Below are 22,128 nucleotides of genomic sequence, written 5' to 3' on the forward strand. Positions count from 1 at the left end.
CTTCCTCACTGAGCACACATGAGTGCCCTTTCAAAGGTTGTAGTCTGTCTGCTGCTTTTCAGAAGGTTGTGATTGGCAGCTGCTGTTGGAAGGGTTCCACATTCTTACTCCTTGAGACCTCCAATGTGTCGGGCACAGCCCTATTATTTGAACCCACCCAAAGTCAAGCCCACGCATCTCATCAACAGCAGCCCAGCACTACAGACCTTGCCGGATGGTCTTCCTTCTATCCTGCGACCTTCCATTACATCTGTCTAACCCAGGGCAGCACATGTGTGCTCAGTGAATGTGTACAGCAATGCAAGTAACTTTGCAAAAGACACCAGCAAAAGGAAGGCTCACATCCCACGTACAGCTGCTCCAGCATCATTTGGGTTTGCTGCCTAAGGGGGAGATATCATGATCTCACAGTTACGTTCTATTACTTCCTACCTTATCGTTCGAGGGTAACCCTCACAGCATTCCCTTACCGGCATTCCCATCTCCTTTCTACCAACAAATTCTCCCCAGCCCACACCCTTGATATGTTCAAGTTTCCAGCACCCCCTTTGTTGTGACTGGTGTTCTCCTCTCATGGCCCTGTAATCTGCTGTTAATGCCCTATTTGCCATTCCTTGTAGTACTTTCCCGGTCAATCTTCGCCTGTTTCAGCTGCCTGCTGCCGAGGTGGCCATTGGGTTTAAGCAGCAGGGGCCTGTGCTGCCCCCACTTTTTCTTCCTTCGGGAGGAGGGGTTCTGCTTTTGTCTGACTGCCGCCTCGACAGACAGGGTAATAGTTAAAGTGGCGCGTTCCTCCACATAAGAATTAGCAAACGCACAACCCCATTTGGTAATGCCACATTATATCGTATCATATCAAGTGGGCAGGAAGAGAACTGGCCAATCATCGGTGGAAGGGAGGTTTGCTGACGCAACATTTCCACATCTGTTGCGACCCGTTGCTTTCCTCAGATTAGTCTCCACATCCACCGTTGAAAGACGGGCTACATTAGAGGGCTGTGTGCAGTAGTGGACTTCTTCTCTTTCTGATCTGGCTTTGGAAAGCTCTGACAAGCTGGCTCTCCCATGGAAATTTGATAAGGAATACTTCCCAGAACTTATGTGCATACACCACTTACTAAATGAGCTTGAAGAAATCAGTATCCCTCAGGCTCTCAAGACTCATCACTTATTGAACACCCTCTAAGAATAAGTATTAGCATCCGGGGTGTGTGTCACAGCCAATCAGGCTGCTCAGCTCGCAGGTTGAATCCCACGATCCATGCCCGCTTTCTGAGAAACGTGGAGGCTGCTCGCACCTGCCCTGCCATTTTCCCTTACCTCCCTCTCCCACCGTCCCTTCGCCCTCACCCCTCCCCACCCCACTTACCTTATTTCTCTGGTGGTGGTATCACTGTCACCGCCACTTCCTAGGCTGCCATGGAAATGGAAAAGGGGCTCCCGCCTTCCATCTCCATGGTAGCCATCTTGTAAGCATTTTGTTTGAATGACCATGACGCAGCAAGCGATCCCATTCCTTCGGACAAAATACATTGCTGCCAGCACCCTGGGTTTTCAGATTGAAAACCAGGGGTACTAAAAGCAATAAAACCTGATCCGACCGGATCAATAATTATTTATTGCAACAATGTTTAATGGAAAACATTCCTAGAATTAGTGTCAATATATTTGTAGAAGAACAGAGGGATTTTTGATCAACAAATATTCATTTCTTTTTTTCCAAGTAGGTAATCGCAACAACAGTCACATATCGAGGGGTGGGGGGTTTGTTAAGAAAACAATCTCAGAAACTTTTAACATCTCATTACCCCACATACTCTTTCATCCTAGGCAGGCGGCCATTGATGGATTGATAATGCCTTTTCTGTGGTGAACAAGTGGACAGCGATGGATTAATAATGCCTTCTCTGATGGATTAATAATGCCTTCTCTGGGGTGAGAAAGTATGAGAGACAGTAATGGCAGCTAGTTTACCTGCCCTGCGGGAGTGGAAGCACCAAATGGTCCCAGCGGCGCTTGCGTCGAAGCAGCAGCTCCTCTTCTTGCACTCCTTGGCGCTGATGCCCGGGTAGCCGCACTCTCTTCTCTCTTTTACCACCACAGAGCATTCTTGATGATGTAACACTGTAACAGAAAGTGACGATAATAAGAACCTTTCCACTCTTTGATATTATAGGCAAATGAGACATTTTAATGTAAGAAAGTGAAACTTTTGCTTTTCACTTATATGCAAGATCTTTCTTTGGAGGGTCATGCTTAAGAGAAACACTGGGCCTCATTACACGGAAGGCGGTAAACCAAGGTGGTCCATGCCGGTAAATTACCGGCACCGCCTTGGAGGAAGGGGGAATTACCGCCCTATTCTAAGGTTGGCGGGCGGTAATTCCCCCTTCCTCCATTGCCCTTCCCCATTCCCATTTTTGCCCCATAGGGCATAATGGGAATGGGGAAGGTGCTAATTACGGTTGCGCAAATTGCGGTACCGTAATTAGCACCCTGGTCCCTTTGCGGGTTCGTTTTTTAACGCCTCCTAAAAGCAGGCATTAAAGTACCAACCCGCAAAGGGACCTCGTAATAAGGCGGTAAGGGTTAACGGTCACCTGCAATGTTCCCTCTTATTATTTTTTTCTATGTGCGGAACCGGTTGGCTGTTGTGCGCACATTATTTTCCATGTGCGCAACTGACTAATGAGGTAAGCCAGTTTGTGAGCTACCGTCGCAGAAGAGAGTTTGCAAAGGAATTTCCTCTACCCAGCCACTGCAATTCTTTAAAAATCTTTTTCCAAATACATGGGCTAAAATAAAATGTGTCATATGTGATTATACAGAAAACTCATTAACCAGTCCAAGACTTCAGTATCTGCCACAGTACCTTGCAGATGTACTTCTGCGCAGAGAAAAATATCGGCCTCATTATGAGTTTGGCGGTAAGTGGTAAAGTTGGCGGCAACTCCATTGCCGCCAACTTTACCACTACGCCAAATTACGATTTCGGGCCTGGAGTGGAAGATTTTCCTCCAGGAAAAATCCTGGTGGTAAACCCTCAAACTCAATACCGAAATCATCAGAATTTCCAGTGCGGTAATCCCGCCAAAAAGACACATTTATTCCAACGGACTCAATATGGACTCAATATGAATGGGGAATTACACCGCCACCACCAGTTGTAATCTGGTGGAAATTCCTCCGGACCAAGTGGCAGTGACAGTAATTTGTTTGGGCGATATTCTGGCAGATTTACACCAGGATACCGCCCCAAGACTTAATGAGGCCCTGTATGTTTTATGCCAATGGAAAATCACTAATTTGTATTAAAAAATACAAATATCTCTTAGTTGTGTTCCCACATATCACGCACAAACAATATTTATTCTTAAAGAAATGTTTCTTTGCATTCTGATTTTTCAAAAAAAGGGAATTTTATTCTTGATGCGATAATCTTGTGGTCAACCGACACGTGTTTCGACCCAAGGGATCATTTTCAAGGCTGGTGCGTTATTGTTCCTTGACCATTAGGTAGGTTGGCTCTTGGTGGGGGGTTGAGATAGGTGGGTTCCACTCCTTCAATAGGCTGGTTTGTCAGCCTGTTACTGCTGCGAGCAACGACCCTTGTGGTGGCCCTCAAATATCTCTTGTCATAACTAATGTGGATGTCAAGAAACTCACACAGAATACATTTGCCAATGGATTAATGGCAATTAAAAGCAACGTGTCAAAAACATGCTAAAGGAGTTCAAGTGCCACTTTAATGAAGTAATCCAAGGGCCAGGAGAACATGCTTTTAATAATTTGTGTACGGATTATAATTGCATCGGAATAACTGCACCTTAGAATATGATGATCCAAAATTCAAGTGCCTCTGCTTACTATCCACATTACGTTCTCCTATGGGTAGTGATAACGGTCCCATGTCATTTCATCATGGGATGGTTTTTCGTGGGGTTTTTTACAGCGATTTTTAATTGTGAAAATACCATCAAATTTTTGTTCAAATTATATTTGAGGGGGATCCGCCCAACCCCCCATTTTTTTAAAAATTCGAACATCCATGGCAGCCATTAGAAGAGAACTGGGCCTAGTGTCTCTTTTATCTATGGTCGACCAAAGTGCCATGAGATTCTACAGAAAAATAATCCTGGCGGACACGTTACCAGCATATAACATCATCAAGGATGAACTGGAAAGTGGCAAATGTAAAGCCCTTAACAGTTGGGCTGAAAATAGAAAAGAGAAGCTAACCGAAATAGCATGCACAGAAAAAGAGCTTAAAGAAAATCCGGATAGAATCAAACAAAAAATGGAAGAAACAGATTGGATACATACGATTGAGAAAGCAGTAGAGAACAAACTCCTAACTCATCTCCCTCCAACGTTTAACAAATTGAAAAAAACGCTAAATTACTGTGCTAAATTTCTGGAAAAAAGCAAAAATAATTCTTTTCATGAAAGCTAGACTGAATCTACTGTTAACACAGGAAATCCTAACCATCCGGGGAGCTACAGGCAAAAAGGGATGCCGTCTATGTAAAAAGGCGGAGGTGGCGGAAACCCTGAAACATCTTGTAATAGATTGTCCTAATACCAAACAAATCAGATCTACCTACCTCTTACCTCTGATATTGAATCCATGGATGAAACAAGAAGACGACCTATGGAACAGATTAATAGCCGGAGAAACCACCAGATGGACGGTGGCTATGGTGAACGTAATTGAAATAACATTCCGGCAGATCAATGCGGTAACAACTGCACCAACGCCCTCTTAGGAAGTGGAACCTGTCCAGTGGATGAAGAAGAAGAGGGAATTGTCTGATCACCCTAGAGGTATTGGTACATCCGGAGGAAGGTCTCTGTGAAATTTAGACTTGGACTAACCAACTGCAATGGAAACTTTGATAAAATTCAGGTGTTCCATGAATAAATTAAAAAAAAAAAAAAATTTGATGGGGTTTTTAGAAAAAAAATTGCAGTAAAAAACCCTGCAAAAAAACATCCCGCGAGGAAAGGACATCGTACCGTGATAACACCATCCTTAGAAATAAGAAATATATGCACCATGCATTTTTACTCCCTAAAAAAGGGAAATGTTCCTAACAAAAATGAGAAACAATGAACATATCATTGCTTCAACCCACAAAGCTCCACTGATATTTTTTCAAATTAGTGACCAGCAGAGCAGTGGCATAGGAAGGAAGTAACTTTAATAATATTAATGCCCAATCTCAAATGGAATTTTATGGGGAAAGAACATCTTTTAATAAGCAGAAAGTATCCCTATTGGCAAAGCTAATTACTTTTTTACTCCCTGAAAAATCATTTGACTCCAAGTAGGGAGCAACATCTGATTAGAGCCCTGCTTGTCCCCCTGACATAGGGAGTGAAATGACTTGGCACATAATAAAGTGTATAGTTTTGCCCACCCTTCCGCACCACAGCCTAGATAAAATTAAACAAGACCCTTACTGAGGTTTATTATGGAGCCCTGTTGAAGAAAACCACACATACATTCCTTTTAAGTTAATTGCATCAATACATCAGAGATACAAATTATTTAGTGCCTTCTTCTACAACTATGGATCCCTCCTCTGTAATTCTTTGTGATCAGTTAAATAAGATGCAGGGAGATGCTGGAGACTGCACACACAGAACACATGGTTATATTGAAAAGCCCTCAGCAGTGTAGCATAGAACGAAAAAGAAGGTGCTGTTGTCCGGATGGGTACTAGACTTTCCTATCCTTTAGCAAACAGCCAACATATTTCCTTCAGTGTACTGCCGAAACGTCTGACCTGGTCTTTGAAATTTGCTGCTTTGTTCATCACCTGCAAGGAGTGATGCTTTCACCCATACCCTTCCCCAGCCCCTGTGCTTGCCTCCAATACTAGTTGATAGAGCACTGCACAAAATGAAGGATTGTAGCAGTAAACACTCACTGGGATATTTGCAGACCCAAAATACTTTGCAAGCAAGGTATATTTAAATGCCTCAACATATGATGTGCATTTTAAGAATGTCATGACTCTGCATGTACACAATTCTTTTGCAGTGCATACAAGATTGTTTGCAACATACCCCACCTTTATATCATTGTGTGGGATTAACACAAGTGCTCAGTGAAACTGTTTTTCTATAGAAGCGAGTTACCATATAATGTGAAGGTCCATACCCAAAGGAACTCTGAACACTTGGAAATGATGCAGATTGTGTGAAAAGCATTCTCCACTCTGAATATCCGGTGCCATGAATCTATGGACGAGTAATCCCAGGCATAGTCCATACCCATTATACCTTGTAGGCTAAGTAAATGATATTGCAATGTTGCTCTCTACTTATAGGGTAATGTTAGTCATGCTAAAGTAGGAGACGCTGAACATCACATTTGTCTTTTCAAATTCTTTAGAGGGCAAATTAATATTTGAGTTTCATAATGCGGTAACTTACAAGTGGGCCGCTTCAAAGCACTTGCGTGACATATGTACAAAGAAGAGGAAGTATGGGATTTGGTTACACATCCAAGTAGCCTGCTTACTTACAGTCAGTATCCGATATTTGAGCTGGTAGTTATGTTATGTTATGTTAATTGGACTTATAACACGCCAAAGCCCACGGGCATCCAGGCGCCGAAAGACAGAAGTAATACGTGAGACTCGGTGATTATCCTAGTAAAACAGAATTGTATTCAGCTGTTTGCGGAAGGCAAGATGGTCCTCTATCCTTCGTAGCTGTGGTAGGAGGGCATTCCAAGCTTGAGCACCATGAACATGGAAAGCCCGCCCTAAACCACAAGATCTTTTTATCCATGGCAATGCCAACAGGAACACTTCAGTGGATCTTAAGCATCTCTGAGGTTGATAGAGGTTAATCTTCTCCTTCAAATATAGAGAAGCATTTCCAAAGATACATTTGTGGCATGTAGTGAGCAGTTTGAATTGGATGCGAGCTGCCACCGGGAGCCAGTAGAGTTTTTTCTGGCAGCACTAGTGGGTTCAAAGCTTTTCATCTAAAAGATGATCCGCCCAGCTGCATATTGTATCTTCTGCAACTGTTGGATATCAGCTTTATTGGCCCCTCCCAGTAAGGCGTTACAATAGTCCACCCATGGTAGTTTCACGGCCCTTGAAAGTTTTATACCACCAATATTAGCATGGCTACTTGTCTAAGTACCTTTAAGTGGTAGTTGGTGTTGGTAGTGCTAGCTGTGACATGTGCCTCACTATCAAGACTGTCCTCCATATAAGTGCCTAAGGTCGTGACTTGCTGCACTATTTTAATTTGAATACCTTTTATGGTAAAATAGTCATATTTTTGACTTAATTTAGATTGAGCATGCTGAGAGCCGAAGAGCATCAACTCGGTTTTAGCAGCATTTAAGCAGAGCCAGTTTGCTGACATCCATTGTTTTATGACATAGTAGGCTACAGCTAAAGTTTGTTCAACATCATGGTTCCCAGTTATATTCAATACCAACTGAAAATCATCTGCGTAATTACAGAAAAAAGATCCCCAGAGATTCCAGCTCAACACATAGGGGAGAATGTAAATGTTGAACAGCAAGGGAGAGAGACATGCCCCTTGGGGAACTCCACATGTTATAGTATGTGGCTCGGAGGCACAGTCACCCCAATGGACACGTGACTTGCGGCCCTCCAGAAAAGATCTAAGCCAAGTGATGGCATTATTGGAGAGTCCGCCAACAGATGCCATCCTTGCAAGCAAGATTTTATGGTCCAGCAAGTCAAAGGCTGACGATAGATCCAACAGCATCAGCAGCCCTGACTTGCTGTGTTCCAGTTGACCAAGCATGTGTGTTTGTAAATCCAACAATGCTGTCTCGGTTCCATGGAAACTCCAGAAGCCTGATTGCTTTGCGTGCAATTTACCAGTATCAAGTACATAAGATTGCAGCTGTGTAGTAGATGCCTTGTCTATGAGCTTCAGGAAAAATAAAGTATTTGTGATGGGTCTTAAATCAGCCGCATCCAACGGGTCCAATCCTGTTTTTTTTTGCAGAGCGGTAACTGCCACATTTTTAATCGAGTGAGGAATGGATCCGGTATGAAAGGAAGAACTGACAAACCGACAAAGAAACGGCGCAAACTATTCTCGATGCTTCAATATATATTTAGAGGGGAACATTTCCCGAGGACAATTAGTAGGTTGCATGTTTTTTAGTAACTCCAGCATTTCAATTAAATTGGGTTCAATAAAATTAAAGTTAGACTATATAGTGTGGGTGATGCTTTTGGTTAGGCACAATGAGTAACAGAAATTCTGGCGCGTGAACGTTATTCATGTTACTACAAACATAAAACAAGTGGATGTAGGTACACGTCTGCAAACCTTTCACAGAGCCGAGAGAGGAAGAGTCAAGGTTGTCCGGCAGTATCTTACTGTACTCTCGGGCAGAAGTCAGAGGCATAAGGTGAAAGTGTGGTAGAGTCAGGTTTAGGAGTCATGGGTGGGGAGGGAATGTTTTTAGTTAATGTGTGCAGGCATATCTTGGTTAGATTCTTCTGTTCATGGAACCAGTTTTTCATATTAGTTTTTACTACTTGTGTTGTATTTTGCTGCTAGGGATTTTAGGTGCATAGTAGTGTAATGCAAATTAGCAGAATATCAAGAATAGTTGCTTATTTTAAGAGAAAGAACATTTCAGTTAATTGCTGTGTCTTGTGCCTTATTAAATCTTCTTGAATAGGTGAGAATTTTCTGAGTGCGCTGCTAAAATTCTTCTGAGCGGCTTCCAGAAGGAAGCTGGGCAAGTGCAAATGTGCACAGTTTAGAGGGAACATTGGTCACCGGTACCCTTACCGGTGACCGTTAACCCTTAACGCCTACCGTGTAATGAGGCCCACTATCTGGATTGCAGATGTAGCCATGCAATCCCTTAACTATCTTAGCACACACACACACTCAGTTGAGCGTGAAATGCGTTGTGTGCGGGTCGTGCCTCTAGGCGTCCTGCCTCTGTTTTTGCTGCTGCCTTTGAGGCCGTGTTTTTATCTTACTTTTGTATTACCCATTAAATTACACTTATGACCATTCCTACGTTTTGAGCTGCGCTATTTTTTGTTTACTTGGGCACCTTTATTCTGTCCGCGGAGAGTGCGGTTCCCCTTTCCTCTTGGTCTTTTCGATATATATATATATATATATATATATATATATATATATATATATATGTTACAGGGCCCGCGGTAGCAGCCGTGCAGTTATGGTTAAGTTGCTCATCCAGTAGTAAGACCTCTTTTTGGGCTGCTTATAATAACTTCGGTCCCCTGGACGAATCCTCACCAAACTTTGTATAAAAAGTATATGGGCCACTCTGAATTTTCTGCCAAGTTTGGGGAGGTTTTTACATGGGGGGCAAAGTTATAGGGGGGGTCCACTTTTTTTTTCCATAGACTGAATGGGCAAAAACTTTGCACATGCCTACAGGGCAAACGGCTGAACGGATTTAAACCAAATGTGTGGCAGGAGCGGGGGCTTGGTTCTGAAAGCATGCTTTTGCGTGTTTGGTGGAAATCTGACCAGTGCTTGTGTTGCAAAGAACTGAAATGTACGTCCCAAAAAATGTGTGATATCTGGCTCTGCTCCGCAGACCCATTTCCCTGTTCGCTCTGCAGACAGAAGTCTCATTGGCTTGCAGTATGCCGTGATGTCGCCGAAGATTTCACGCGGCCAGTGGTTGGCTGGAGGGAAGCATGCTGTGCATCAACATTTTTTGCAATTGCCGCCTTGGTGTATCAGAGGACAGTGCAGCGCCAGAAGGGTCTGAAAACATAGTTTATGCCATGTGTTGGAGGGAAGAAGGGATGGAAAGGGTGTGGGAGTGGGAAGTGGTTCGTCTGATATATCTAATGAGGTGGAAGAAGACAGTGGTGTGGCTGCAGTGTTCATGCATATTGTGCCAATTGGCGGGTATGTCGATAGGTGGCTACCGTGTGTGGTGAATGCAGGCAGCCTTATGAAGCATTGGTTTTGTGCAGTTACTAGAGTGCTGAGAGGAGGGCCATTGTGGCGAAGATTTTGTGATTCGGTTGCCAGAAACACCATAGTATGTGAATGAAAGTGGGTAGGGGTGGCTGAGACAGTGTTACGTTTGTAGATTGTGGTAACTGTTGTATGTTTTGCTGTATTGCTGCATTACGATGGGCAGGTTGGGTAGGAATGCTGGTGGCTGTGGTGTGTGTGTCGATTGTATTAGTAGGTCACGTGTTGGCATGCATGGTTGCATTACGTTGTGGTGGGTGTGTGGCCTAGAATATTGGGTGCATGGCTGAAGGCCTTCAGCAAAACCACTGCAGCAATGCAGTTTTGACTGTGCATCAGTCAGAGGGTGGTGATCTGTAAAGAATTGTCATGGAGCACATTTTGGACGTGATAGAGTACCAGAAGTGAGCTGAAATGTGTGTATTGTTGGTTCCATGGGTGTGCCCATTGTTAGAATATGCTAAATTTTTTGGTGTATGGGTGGAGATGGTGTAGGGAGAAGTCCTGCAGTGTGGCCACTGGGTGCAGTGTTTGCATACTGTCAGTGTGAAAGAGGGCATGGTTGAAGTTGAGCTTGTATGTGCTTGGATACAATGCTGTGTGCAGATTGGGTGCAGTAGGGCCAATGTTGTGAAGATGTTGTGGTTAGGTTGGCAGTGACACAATAGTTTGTGAATGGAAGCGGGTAGGGGTGTTTGTGGATTGTGGTAACTGTGATATGTTATCATGGATGGCTGTGTTATGGTGTGGGGGTTGGATGGAAGTGTTGCTGGCTATGTCACGTTTATGGATTCTGGTATCTGGCAACATGTTCACATAAATGGATGCATTATATTGTGCTGGGTGTGGGCAATGCCTAGACTGTTGCGTGCATGCCAAAAGTTGTGCTGGCTGCCGCTGTGGATGTTTGTGGATGCTGAAATCGTGGATTTCTTCGCAGAAGTTTTTACTGGCGGTGCTTTGTAATGGTAAGTATGGAGTGCTGTACAGAAATGACATTGTTGAATGCAGAGGTTTTGGATGTCATTGGTGCATGCGTGTGTGGAAATTTTACAGTACCCAATGAGGCAGTGCGGGAAAAATGACAGTGGAAAGGGAAGAAGTACTGTGTGTGTTTTACTTGGCCGTGGTCCTCGCTGTAGCTGGGAAAGCACACGTGTCACATCTTGCCATTCTGAGCATGGTGGCCATGGAAATGGAACTGTGGGGATTGTCCAATCAGGTGTTCAGGGTGTGGTTGCCAGGAGGGGCGGTACCATTTTTCCCCAATACTGTGTCATGAGGTTGGTAGACTTGGAGGGACACACAGTGCTTATCGTGGGTGATACCTTTGTGCGACATCTGCACAGGTGTTGTGTGGAAAGAGGCGTTGCTGGTTATTTTGGGTTGGAAGGAGTGGACACTTTGTGGGGCAGTCAGTATGATTGCAGTTTCCACGGGATGTGGCCTCTGTCACTACTGTTGATGTTGTAGTGGTGCATTAGGGAAGTCTACATTTGGGTTACATGTCATGTGGACGTTTGCTCTGTCACCTGTGGAAGTTGCTGAATGAAGTGATGAGGATTTCTCCTACTGCTAAGGTCATTTTCTCATGCATAACACCAAGAGGAGTATGGGACCATACCAGTGTAATGTGTCCCCAGCCAGAGGTCTGAAGGTGTATTATAAACAGATGCATTTGTGAATTTATGCGGACTGCTGGGATGTTCTCCACCCACTATGAGATTATGAGGTTGCAAAATATGCAGTGGTTTTGTAGAAATGGCATTTATTTGACCGTCATTGGCAATGCCATTTTCTTTTACTCTGTGCAAAAAGCGTTGACCACAACTTGGTAAAAATGTGAGGAGAAGCAAACAGAAACTCATATAAACATAAAAAACAAAAAAAGGTTGCATAAATCACGTTAAAAAAAACCTTTCAGAGCCACGACGGAAGACCCAATCCCCTACCCTGTTTGAAATTTCTTTCTGCCCCCACCCCTCACTAGCATGAAAATTGTGAGGCTTCCGCTGTACTTTCAGGATTACATGAGGCATATCCTGGGTGGCCATGTGGATGTATGTGGATGCAGAAATCTTGTGTATCGGTACATTTGAACTGTTGAACAGAACTGACAGTGTTAGATGATGACGTCTTGAATGCGATTGGTGGATGCGTGTGTCACTATTTAATTGTAGCCAATGAGGTAGTGGTGGACAGAAAATAGTAGAAAGAGAAGAAGGACTACTCCTGCTTTACTGGTGTGTGGGCCTCGCGGTACTTGGGGAAGCGCACGTGCCACAATCGACATTTCTCACCATGGTGGCCAATGGAAATGGCACTGTATGGAATGTCCAATGAGGTCCTGAGGGTGTGGTACACAGGAAGGACTGGTCACACTGTTTTTCATTCCTCTGCGTAGTGAGGAGGACCGACATGGAGAAACGCATTTAGTTCCTTTTGGGTGATGCCTTTGTGTTAGATCTCCACAAGTATGCCCAGGAAAGACACTTTGATTGCGATTTTGGTTTGGAATGAGTGGACGCATTGTGGTGCGCTGTCAAAGTCTGCACTTTTGGCAATATGATTGCACTTTGCAGACAAGTGGCCAGGTTTGTCCGCATGCATTTCGGTTGCATGTGTTGTTAACGTTTGTTCCATCACCTGAAGAGGTTGATGAATGCTGTGAAGAGGCTTTTTGCCACTGCCCAGGTGATGTCTCAGCCATACCACCAAGAAGAGTATGGGACTATCGTCATGTATGTTGTTCACAGTCAGATGCTGGAAGGGGTCTCATCAACACAAGCATGTCATTGTGTGCCCCCTTGTGGGATGTGCTTCTGCAACAATGACATCATTAATTATCGAAATGCAGATGTTTTCCATCCAAATGGAATTTCTTTGTCCACCATTGCTGATGCCCTTTTATTTGCCCATCTGCAGGAGGCGTTGAAAACTTTACTGTATGAATATGAGGAGGAGAAGAAATCCGAAAGTGAAAATAAAGGTGTTTCTCTAGAAGCACCTAAAAACCCCCACAAAAAATGCTCTTTTGAGAGCCACCACTCATGACGCAATCTCCTACCCTGGTTGCAATTTATTCCCCCATGTCTGCACACAACTCGAAAGCCTCATCTGGGGCTTTTGAGGATGGTGGGCATGGAAATGGGACTGTGCAGGGATTGCGGAATAACGTTTCTAGGTGTGGTGTGTATGCAGAGGAGTGTTGTACCGAGCTGATAAGGTTACATCGAGAGCTTTTCAATCTGATTGGTGGATGTATATGTGACTATTGAACAGTAGCCAATGAGGATGTGCTGCATACAACATAGTGCAAAGAGAAGAAGGACTAATTATGCTGTAGTGGGCTGTGGCCCTCGCAGTACTTGGGGAAGCGCGCGTGCCACATACTTCTGTTTTCAGCATGCTGCCCATGGAAATGGGACAGTGGGGATTTTCGTTTCGGAAGGTGTGGTTCACAGGAACGGACATTGACACTTTTCTCCATTACTGTGCGTAGTAAGGTGGGCAGACATGGTTGCATTTACTTTGAAAGGTAATGTGGCACAGCAGATGTGGTCCGACATCAAATACAGCTCCAAACTAAAGTGGCCAGCTACTCTGTTCTGAAAAGGTACAAACACATTGCGGAAGAACTGTGGGGTGTGGCCTTTTGTAGGGGCACAGTGGAGATCTTCCATCAAGAAAACAGGACTATATTGTTCATCCAAACACATAGATGAGCATTGGCAACAGAAAGTGCAAGTGCTGATCAATTGGTAGGCAGCATAAACATTATGCAAGCCAACTAGATTATGTAAACACATATGATTAAGAGCAATCTAAGACATTTAACTGGAAAATGATATCACAGATGAGGCAATGTGCATTTATATAAGGCTGGCATGACACCCAAATTAGAGCGGGTGAAGTTGAAATAATAATAGTAATCTTAACAAAATCAGATAGCCACAATGGAAAAGGTGTTGTAGAACACCAAAAGTTGGACATGCAGAACAACAGCAAAGAAAATATAGACATGAGAAGTGTCAAATGTGCAATAAGATCACAATAATAATAACAAGAATAACAGCCAGAAAAATACAAGAGTGGGGATGGCCTATTTTATTGGTAAACATCTAAAATTCAAAAAGAAAAAAAGAGAGAATCCCCAGAGAGAAATAGGGGGGAGGAAAAGAACACTGTTAGTAAATATAAGGAGTATAATCAACTAATCATAATAGACGCGGAAATACATCAGTGATATAGAAAACAACAATCTTAAGTAGTTAAATCGCACCCGATGGGGCCTACGTACCTATAAATGTATGAAGCTCCTCGTCAAGATTGTGGCCAATGGGAAACTTAGTGTCGAAATCCAGAATATATCTGGTTTCTAACTGTCTCAGTTTAAGTACACGATTCCCACCTCTGGGGTGAATCGGAATGTGCGCCACTGCAAAGAATTTGAGAAGGGAGTGATCATTATTGTGCTTTTCTTTGAAGTGCTTGGCCATAGGATATGCGGGATCAGAGTTTTTGATGGCCCTAAGATGCTGTAATATTCTAAGCTTGAGCTTGCATGTAGTACTCCCGACATACCATCTCATGCAAGGACATGAGAGCACATAGACCACAAAAGTGGTATCACAATTCATTGAGTATCTAATGGACTGATGACATTGAGTGACCGGATGCAAGAAGGATTTGCATGAAATAGCATGAATGCAGGCCTTGCATTTGCAACATTTAGAAAATCCTATTGGGGATTCCATCAACGATTTCATATAAGGTGGCTTGGTATTAATGGGTGACAAGAAGCTGGAAACCAATTTGTCCCTAAGTGAGGGTACACGTTTATATGTGATGGTAGGGCGTTTAGAGAGAAGAGGACCAAGATCCTTGTCAATGATGAGAATTCGCCAGTGACGTTCTATGATTTTACGAACCTGATTAGATGCATTGTCAAATGTGACAATCAGGCGGGGGTCATCATTGACGGTAGTTTTGACAGGCTTGATACTGTATAGTAGGTAATCCCTAGAAAGTCCACGTGCCTTGGTATAAGCCTGTTCTATAATTCTGCGCTCATAACCTTGCTTGATAAAATCCTTAGCCGCCTGGGCACAATGATAATCAAAAGATACCAGATCTGTGCAGTTCCTGCGATATCTAATGAATTCCCCATACGGAATACTGCGTTTGCATGATGTAGGATGACAACTGGTGGCATGTAAGGGCAGGCCAGTATTAGTAGGTTTTTTGTGTAATGCAGTGCATAAACCGGTTCTCTCAAGGGTCACCACTACATCGAGGTAGACAATTTTGGTCGAACTGTTGCATTCTGTGAAACTCAAATTAGACTTGTTGGTATTTAATAATTTCACAAATGAAAGCCATTCAACCTTAGTGCCCTTCCATATAACGAAAACATCGTCGATATATCTCCACCATGCAACAATATGTGTGGCAAAACTCGATGTAAGTAGATCGCTTAAGAAAGTGGCCTCCCACCATCCCATTGTTAAGTTGGCATAAGACGGGGCAAAAGTGCTACCCATGGCGGTACCTCTTACTTGGCGAAAGAAAGAACCCTCAAATAAGAAAATATTGTTATTGAGGCAGAAAGAGAGCATTTCAAGAATCATGGAACTATGGCTGTAGAAATTCAATGAGCGAGTATCAAGAAAATATTTACAAGCATCCATACCAACTTGATGGTCAATGGAGGTGTAAAGAGAGACAACATCAAGGGTTGCTAACAGTAAGCCCTCCTCCCAGGGTATATTAGAGATGTGTTGTAAAAAATCTTTGGTGTCCCGTAGATACGAGGGTAGAACAGAATAGCACATTGTGAAGTGTTTGTAAGAGTGTACTTTCACAATAACACACTGTACATTGCAGTACACTGCACTTTTCCACTGTCCGAGGGTTCGCCTCCTGTCAGCAAATAAGGGCCCAGGTGCAGCGTGGTTGCGGTCGCATGATGATGTTGCAAATGTTCTCGATGGGCATGGCTGTGTGGAGGATGCATTTTGGCTGAAATAATTTGTGCCAATCTGCATAGATATCGTATGCATACCGTTGCATCTGTGGACTTATTGACAGTGTGACACAAGTGCGCCAACCTTTTGGGAGGAGCTGGGTGTTTATAAGGTGCAGCAGGTGGGATGTTTATGTGTACAGCTACCTGTAGGGCGTGGGTGGGCAGCTTCAAATAATTAAACTTTGTCACAAGTTTCTTCGCATATGCTGGAGAGGGGCAGTATCGCCAGGAAACGTTTGCTCCCACAACTACTTGTAGGTAGTTCACAAGATGTGGACATGTGGGTCGTAGGGGTGTCGTACATATGCATTCATTGTGCTTGCTGATATGCCGGGCAGGCGCGGTGTCCCTAGGACACCTACCTTTTCCTTACATGCAGTCATTCCCACCAGTACTGTGCGCCACTGAGTCATAATGGCATTTTGCAAACAAAGGAGAAGCCACATGTGTAAACTATCACAATTTCAATAGCAACATATGTGTGTACACATTCACACATACTGTTAGGAAAGGGAAGGGGTAGCACAAGTGAATATTTATTGTGGGGAATTGGGGATTTATACAAGTTGGTCGTGAGGGGATGAAGGGATTGAGGTATCATCATAAGGTCTCTGATCACACATATATTCTGGGGATGGCGGGCTGAGAAATGTGGTAGTGCAGTGCTATTTTATTTTCTCCATAATATGTCCTTGTACGTAATCTTTTAAGGCGGCAACATTTATCACCCAGTCTTCCATTTTGGCTTCCAGGATGTCCACTTTGCTACTTACAGAGTTTCTTTTCTTTTCTGTACTACCATGCTGTTGTGGAAGGGGTGTCGCTTTCGCTGCCTTGCTTTCCATTCCAATATGTTCTCTTACCATAACCATAACGTCCCTATAGACCTATTTCCATTGATTTTCATGGGTTTTTACTAGTGTAACTTTACCATAGCATCCCTTTAACAACATGTTTTCACTGATATATCTATACATATATACACATATATATGTATATATATATATATATATATATATGTGTTCTAATGTACATAGGGAAACATTGTGGATCCTGTAGTCAAAGGGTTAAATCAGATGACTACTGTTAAGGCCAATATATGCCTTGAACTGGCCAGTTATAGGATGTTTGCCTGGGGCTGTTATACAATCGATTTGTGGTCTAAGCCTAGCATACTTCAAGGTAAGCTGATGACCTTGAATATGGGGCTAGAGGCCCAAATTCCTTCAAGGAGTATACAGGTCTTATATATCTGCTCCCTGAGTTACACACCCAGCAAATATGGAGGACCAAAAACAAAGGAAATAGCACTGAGCCACTGCTATAACTCATGCAGGGCTATAATGCTATTAGAGGTTTCAACCAATTCAAAGCAGAATGTGGGAGCTATAGGTGGGAGGATAGCTCAGGGGAAACATGTTTGTGTTGGAAGCAAAACGATGCATAGCAACTGAGGTTTGAATCCTGGCTTGCGCTTAGAAACATGTCTCTGGTATAGTGTGTTTGCAGTGATTCCATCAACCATTTAAGGTGTATGCTCTCTGACCCAACACTGTGGTAAATGGATCTGGGTCCTGTTATCCACCAGAGTTATGTTGTGGCCTTCTAGTTCCACTCTTCTATGTTGACTTTGTTAGTGTCTGTGTGTGTGAAAGGGTAGTGTGGGGGTGGGGTGGGAGGGTCAGGTAGCCTTGGGTAAGGGGGGAACCTCCTCATTAGAAAATGACACAATGTCGACATACAAGAGTTGAACTAGAACATGCTTTGTTCCCTGATTTGCCTGCGCTTTTCAATAAGTCGCAAAGGTATCGTTCACCTCTGGCTATTTGAAACCGACTCGGAGGGTCCTTATCAACCCTTCTGTGCATTTCCCTTCCCTCGGGATTGCAGCAGGCTGAGCTGCTTCTCTTGAACATTTTCTCTTACTTCAGGATGGTTTATATGGCCAATGCGTACACAGGCAGCCTATAAAGATATTAATGTGGGGCGGGCGCAGCCCACAGAAAATGCGCAGATATAGTTTGTGAATTGGGCAACCTGAACATTTGAAGAATCATGCATCTGACAATCTGCATCGTTTGTCTTTTCTTCATCTTTTGAAATCCTTGCAAAATGGCTTAGCGGTTACAAAGAAGAACGGTAATGCAAGGATTGGATGGAAATAGTGTAGGAATGAAGCACTGTACTCTCGAGGGGTATAATATTATACAAGGGTCTGTAATGACTTCTGCTCTGACGGAGTATTAGGGTGAGTAGTGGTCAAAGGACCTGCTCAGCACCCCCACACTTCTACACACCAACAGTGACCCTAATCACGCACGGAAAACAGATGTACCTGCTTCACCTCTTGGGGTAGCGCGGGCTGAGGGAATATACTCTCACGAGGGGTGTGAATGTGATCCAGTAACAACCCAAACAACAAAGTATCACAGTCCAAAATAAAGGGAATGTCCAGTCATGTTCTATTAAAATATATAGACTTTACTAAAAACACATCATCAATAACTAAACAGAAAAACACCATTCAACACTCACCCCTGTGGAAAGAGTCGAGAATATGCGAGAGGTAAAAAGATGCCGCTCTCTGGATGAGAAGACAGGGGGGACAGCAAAACCTCTACCACAATGTTCTTCACAAATGATCTGTGGTTCAGTGAAACGGTGCACAGGTGACCTAACCAATCTCTAGGGCCCAAAGATGGACCAGGGGGGAAGTAATGGGTTAATAGTAACTTTTCGCCTGTCTTTCGCAGCTCGACAGCATCGAACCAGGATTCAAGCTGTTGTGCGAACTGATCAAACCAAGTTTGAACCAAGTTGTGTTAGCCCAAGTAGCGAGCTGGCGTCGAGTAGGTTTTAGTGCACTGGTTCAGTTCAATTTGAAGGTGGCGTTTGATGCAGGTTGAAGTGCTCACCAGGACGAGTTCTTAGCTGGTTCGAGACATACGGTAGCAGCTGGTTAGGGTCAGCGTGTGATGCTCCAGAGGTTCCAGTCAAGGTATGGGGATGGTTCAAAGCTGTGATCCTGATGTTCCAGTGTGCGGTTCAACAAAGCAGCTGTTTGATGTGGAACCAGTTCGATTAATTTTGACAACTGCTGGTTATAGTCAGCGAATGACATTCAAGCAGTTTGAGACTAATTACTGCGGAGACAGGTGCTTGTGCCTGCTCTAGCGCTTAGAAGTCTGCTATAAGGATATAGCGTTATAGTAAGTCTAATAATCCATCTTTTTTAAAACAATCCAAGCACTCTAACAAATGGGAAATTTTGTCAGCAAGCAGAATCTTAATGACATGATTTTTGTTTTGTTTATGGCGCATAAGGTGGTGCAAAGCACCATCCCAAGTCCAAAACATTGCTACACAGAAAAGAGGGAAGGGGTTATGTATAGAGGTACATCTCATTGGCATGGCAACCTGCAACACTTGTGGCATGCATTGTGCAAACTAAAGATTGCATTTTCTTTAGTTTGCCCTCCAGTATATTTACCAATGAGTGCTTCTTTAACAAAATATGCACCAATTAGGTGGTGTGTAAGGTGCATGCCAGGTTTTTGTTTCAGGCTGTGTAGGGACACTTAAGCAGCTTTAATGCCAGGACCACTTCCCTCTAATCAATAGAAAACGAAATGCCCCGCATTAGAAACAGAAGACAGCACCAGGTAGGCCACTGTGTCAGGTACCGCTGGGTGTCCCTCGTTGATGTCTTTGCCCTCCCGGAACTTATTGCTGGAACCACTTAGGGAGTCATTCTCAAATGGGTGGAGCAGAAAATGAAAGGACAACAGCAAGGCACCCCCTGACTGCTAGACACCACCTGCCCCCCACTGCATACAGCAGTACCACCCCTCCTCTGTGCACCTCTGTATCCCCTGTTGTATATCCTTTTTGTTGTTATCTCTGAAAAGCGCTCTGTCATGCATCTGTACTGTTGTACACCTCTGTAAAGCGCGCCATTGTGTATCTGTATTGTTGTATATCTCTGTAAAGCCTCCATTGCTTCGCGTAGACAGGTCCATGCTCAATGAATACCATAACAACATAACATAATAAGGAGCATTGCTTTTACACTTCCATGTTTTGGTTGAGCTAATTTTTCTGCCTTTCCAAGGAATAGGAAGGCAGCAAAGTGAAGTTTGCATCTCCCCTTTTCTTTTCGTCTCCGTCTCGGAAGAGCACACAGCTTAACACTGGTACGAAAATGTCACGCCGGCGTAAAACCAATGGATTCCTACGGAATACGCTTTGGTTTAGAACCTGCTAAAGACCGGACTTGTTTTATTGGAACCTATTAAAAAATGCTTCCTGCAAACCGTAATTTGCGCGCAGCGTTGTTTTTTTCTCAAAAAGAGTAAAAGTGACGAGGAAAGGTGGGTTTGCCTTCATTTACTCCTCACGAATGCACTCTGCTTTTTGAGCGATCAAAGTTGCATGTACAAGCAACATGTATGTGCAATTGTTTCTTGTCCCCTGCAAGAAACCAGCATATATTCTTAAATGAACCCCATAATGTACTATTACCCAACCCAAAGGTACCTAACTTTTTTACCCCAGAAATGTTTGAGGCTATGTCTACACCAGAATAGAAAGCAGTGACATTTAGTGGCTCATTGGAAAGTCCTGGGGCCAGATTACAGAAACTTTGCACCGGTGCAAGTTGCACTAGAGCAACGTTTGCCCTATTTTTTAAAACAATTGGACAGATTAGGAAACAATTGCACCATAACAAGGGCAGTTTGGCAGGGTATAAGCACCAGGACAAAAATTGCCCTCTGTCAAAAAAGATTCTTGTTCACTGCACTAATGCAACAGGGCAAAGTTTGATATGCGGGTTGCAAGTTCGAATACCAGCAAGGTTGACAGCCTTTCATCCGTCTGAGGTCATTAAAGTGAGTACCAATTTCGATTGGGTAATAATAATGTATGTAACCATGTGCTATGTAAAGCGCTTTGGATCAAAGTGCTATATAATTATCAAATTATTATTATTATTATAATTGTTAGTTAATGGCAACCTGGAAGCACAATGAGCACACCTTTCTACACACCTCTCTCAATAGGGCACCAATGATGGAAAACCACTTACGTTGGTCATCAGTTTCGTCTGATGCTTTGGACAAGCCAATGACAAGAGCAGCTGCCAGCATCAACAGTGTCTTCTGTGCCATGGTGCTGCCTGGATCTCTGTCACGAGCGAGCAGTGACAGGCTGTGATAGACAGGAGTGCCGGAGGAGCACTGCTTTATACATCTGCCCTGTTTGTTTTAAATATTTGGGGAATTATTAGTCAAGGAGGATATTTGTACGGTTTCTGTAACACCCATAATTAAGGTATGGCTACAAAAGGATCTTGTGCAACCCGGGGATCGTTTCAATCAGTTATCGCGAGAGTTGTCTACGTAGGTCAGGTGCCACTGTTTGCTTAAGAACAGCTTGCACTAATGGCCTGCTCCAGATCGACCAAGGAGCCAGGGACTCATCTGTTATCTGCTTAGGAGGGACTACACTAAAAGATACTTGATTCTATTATATACATATTTGCTAAGGATTAAAACACAAGTTATTGTCACCTCATATCTTAGGCCCATTCATGCAAACAGGGGTGTGCTCTACACATGGGTAGTGCAAGATATCCATGTGACTAGTTGGAACCACAGCTTGTAAGTTTGCCTCTGCCCTCTCCTTCATTTTCACTGAGGACGCAGCACTGATTACAAGGTTAATGGTTATGGTAAAATGTCAGGTATTTCAGAATACTGCAGGTTTTACCTCTGCATATATTGTGTCGTTGTTACCAAAACTGTTTTTTTTCAGTCTGATTATGTGTGGAGGAACTGTACTCCACACACAAGCATTAGTACATGAGGTTTTCACCATGCAATATTACCGTATGTGGTAATAACGCCTATGCCCAATGGAGTCCTATGGGCTTCAAAATGGGGAAAAGTAGAAGGGTTTTGAAACATGGGAACTGGAACCTTCAAGTGACTGCCTGCTTACCACGTGTGGTAACAACAAACTTGTTGGGCAGTATTAACATGGGTAACACTGCCAGAATTGTGTTCGGGCCTTTACACGTGTTACATTGTTGGGCATTTGTATAGCAC

The 22,128-nt window shown here is 43.5% G+C and overlaps 1 protein-coding gene across 1 annotated transcript in view; it reads right to left on the reverse strand.

Annotated features, from left to right (window-relative positions):
- LOC138526526 (putative gastrointestinal growth factor xP4) overlaps positions 1–21,214 on the reverse strand; it is a 62,019-nt gene extending 40,805 nt beyond the window's left edge. Inside the window, exons 1-2 of the mRNA XM_069637332.1 lie at positions 21,108–21,214; positions 1,975–2,124 (exon numbers count right to left, since the gene is read on the reverse strand). Of these exons, the coding sequence (XP_069493433.1) occupies positions 1,975–2,124; positions 21,108–21,189 (232 nt within the window). The 5' untranslated portion in view covers positions 21,190–21,214. The remainder of the gene's footprint in view (positions 1–1,974; positions 2,125–21,107) is intronic.
- Between the last annotated feature and the right edge of the window lie 914 nt (positions 21,215–22,128).

This window comes from Ambystoma mexicanum, chromosome 7p (assembly GCF_040938575.1).
Source record: "Ambystoma mexicanum isolate Mex_15411 chromosome 7p, UKY_AmexF1_1, whole genome shotgun sequence".
NCBI classification, from domain to species: domain Eukaryota; kingdom Metazoa; phylum Chordata; class Amphibia; order Caudata; family Ambystomatidae; genus Ambystoma; species Ambystoma mexicanum.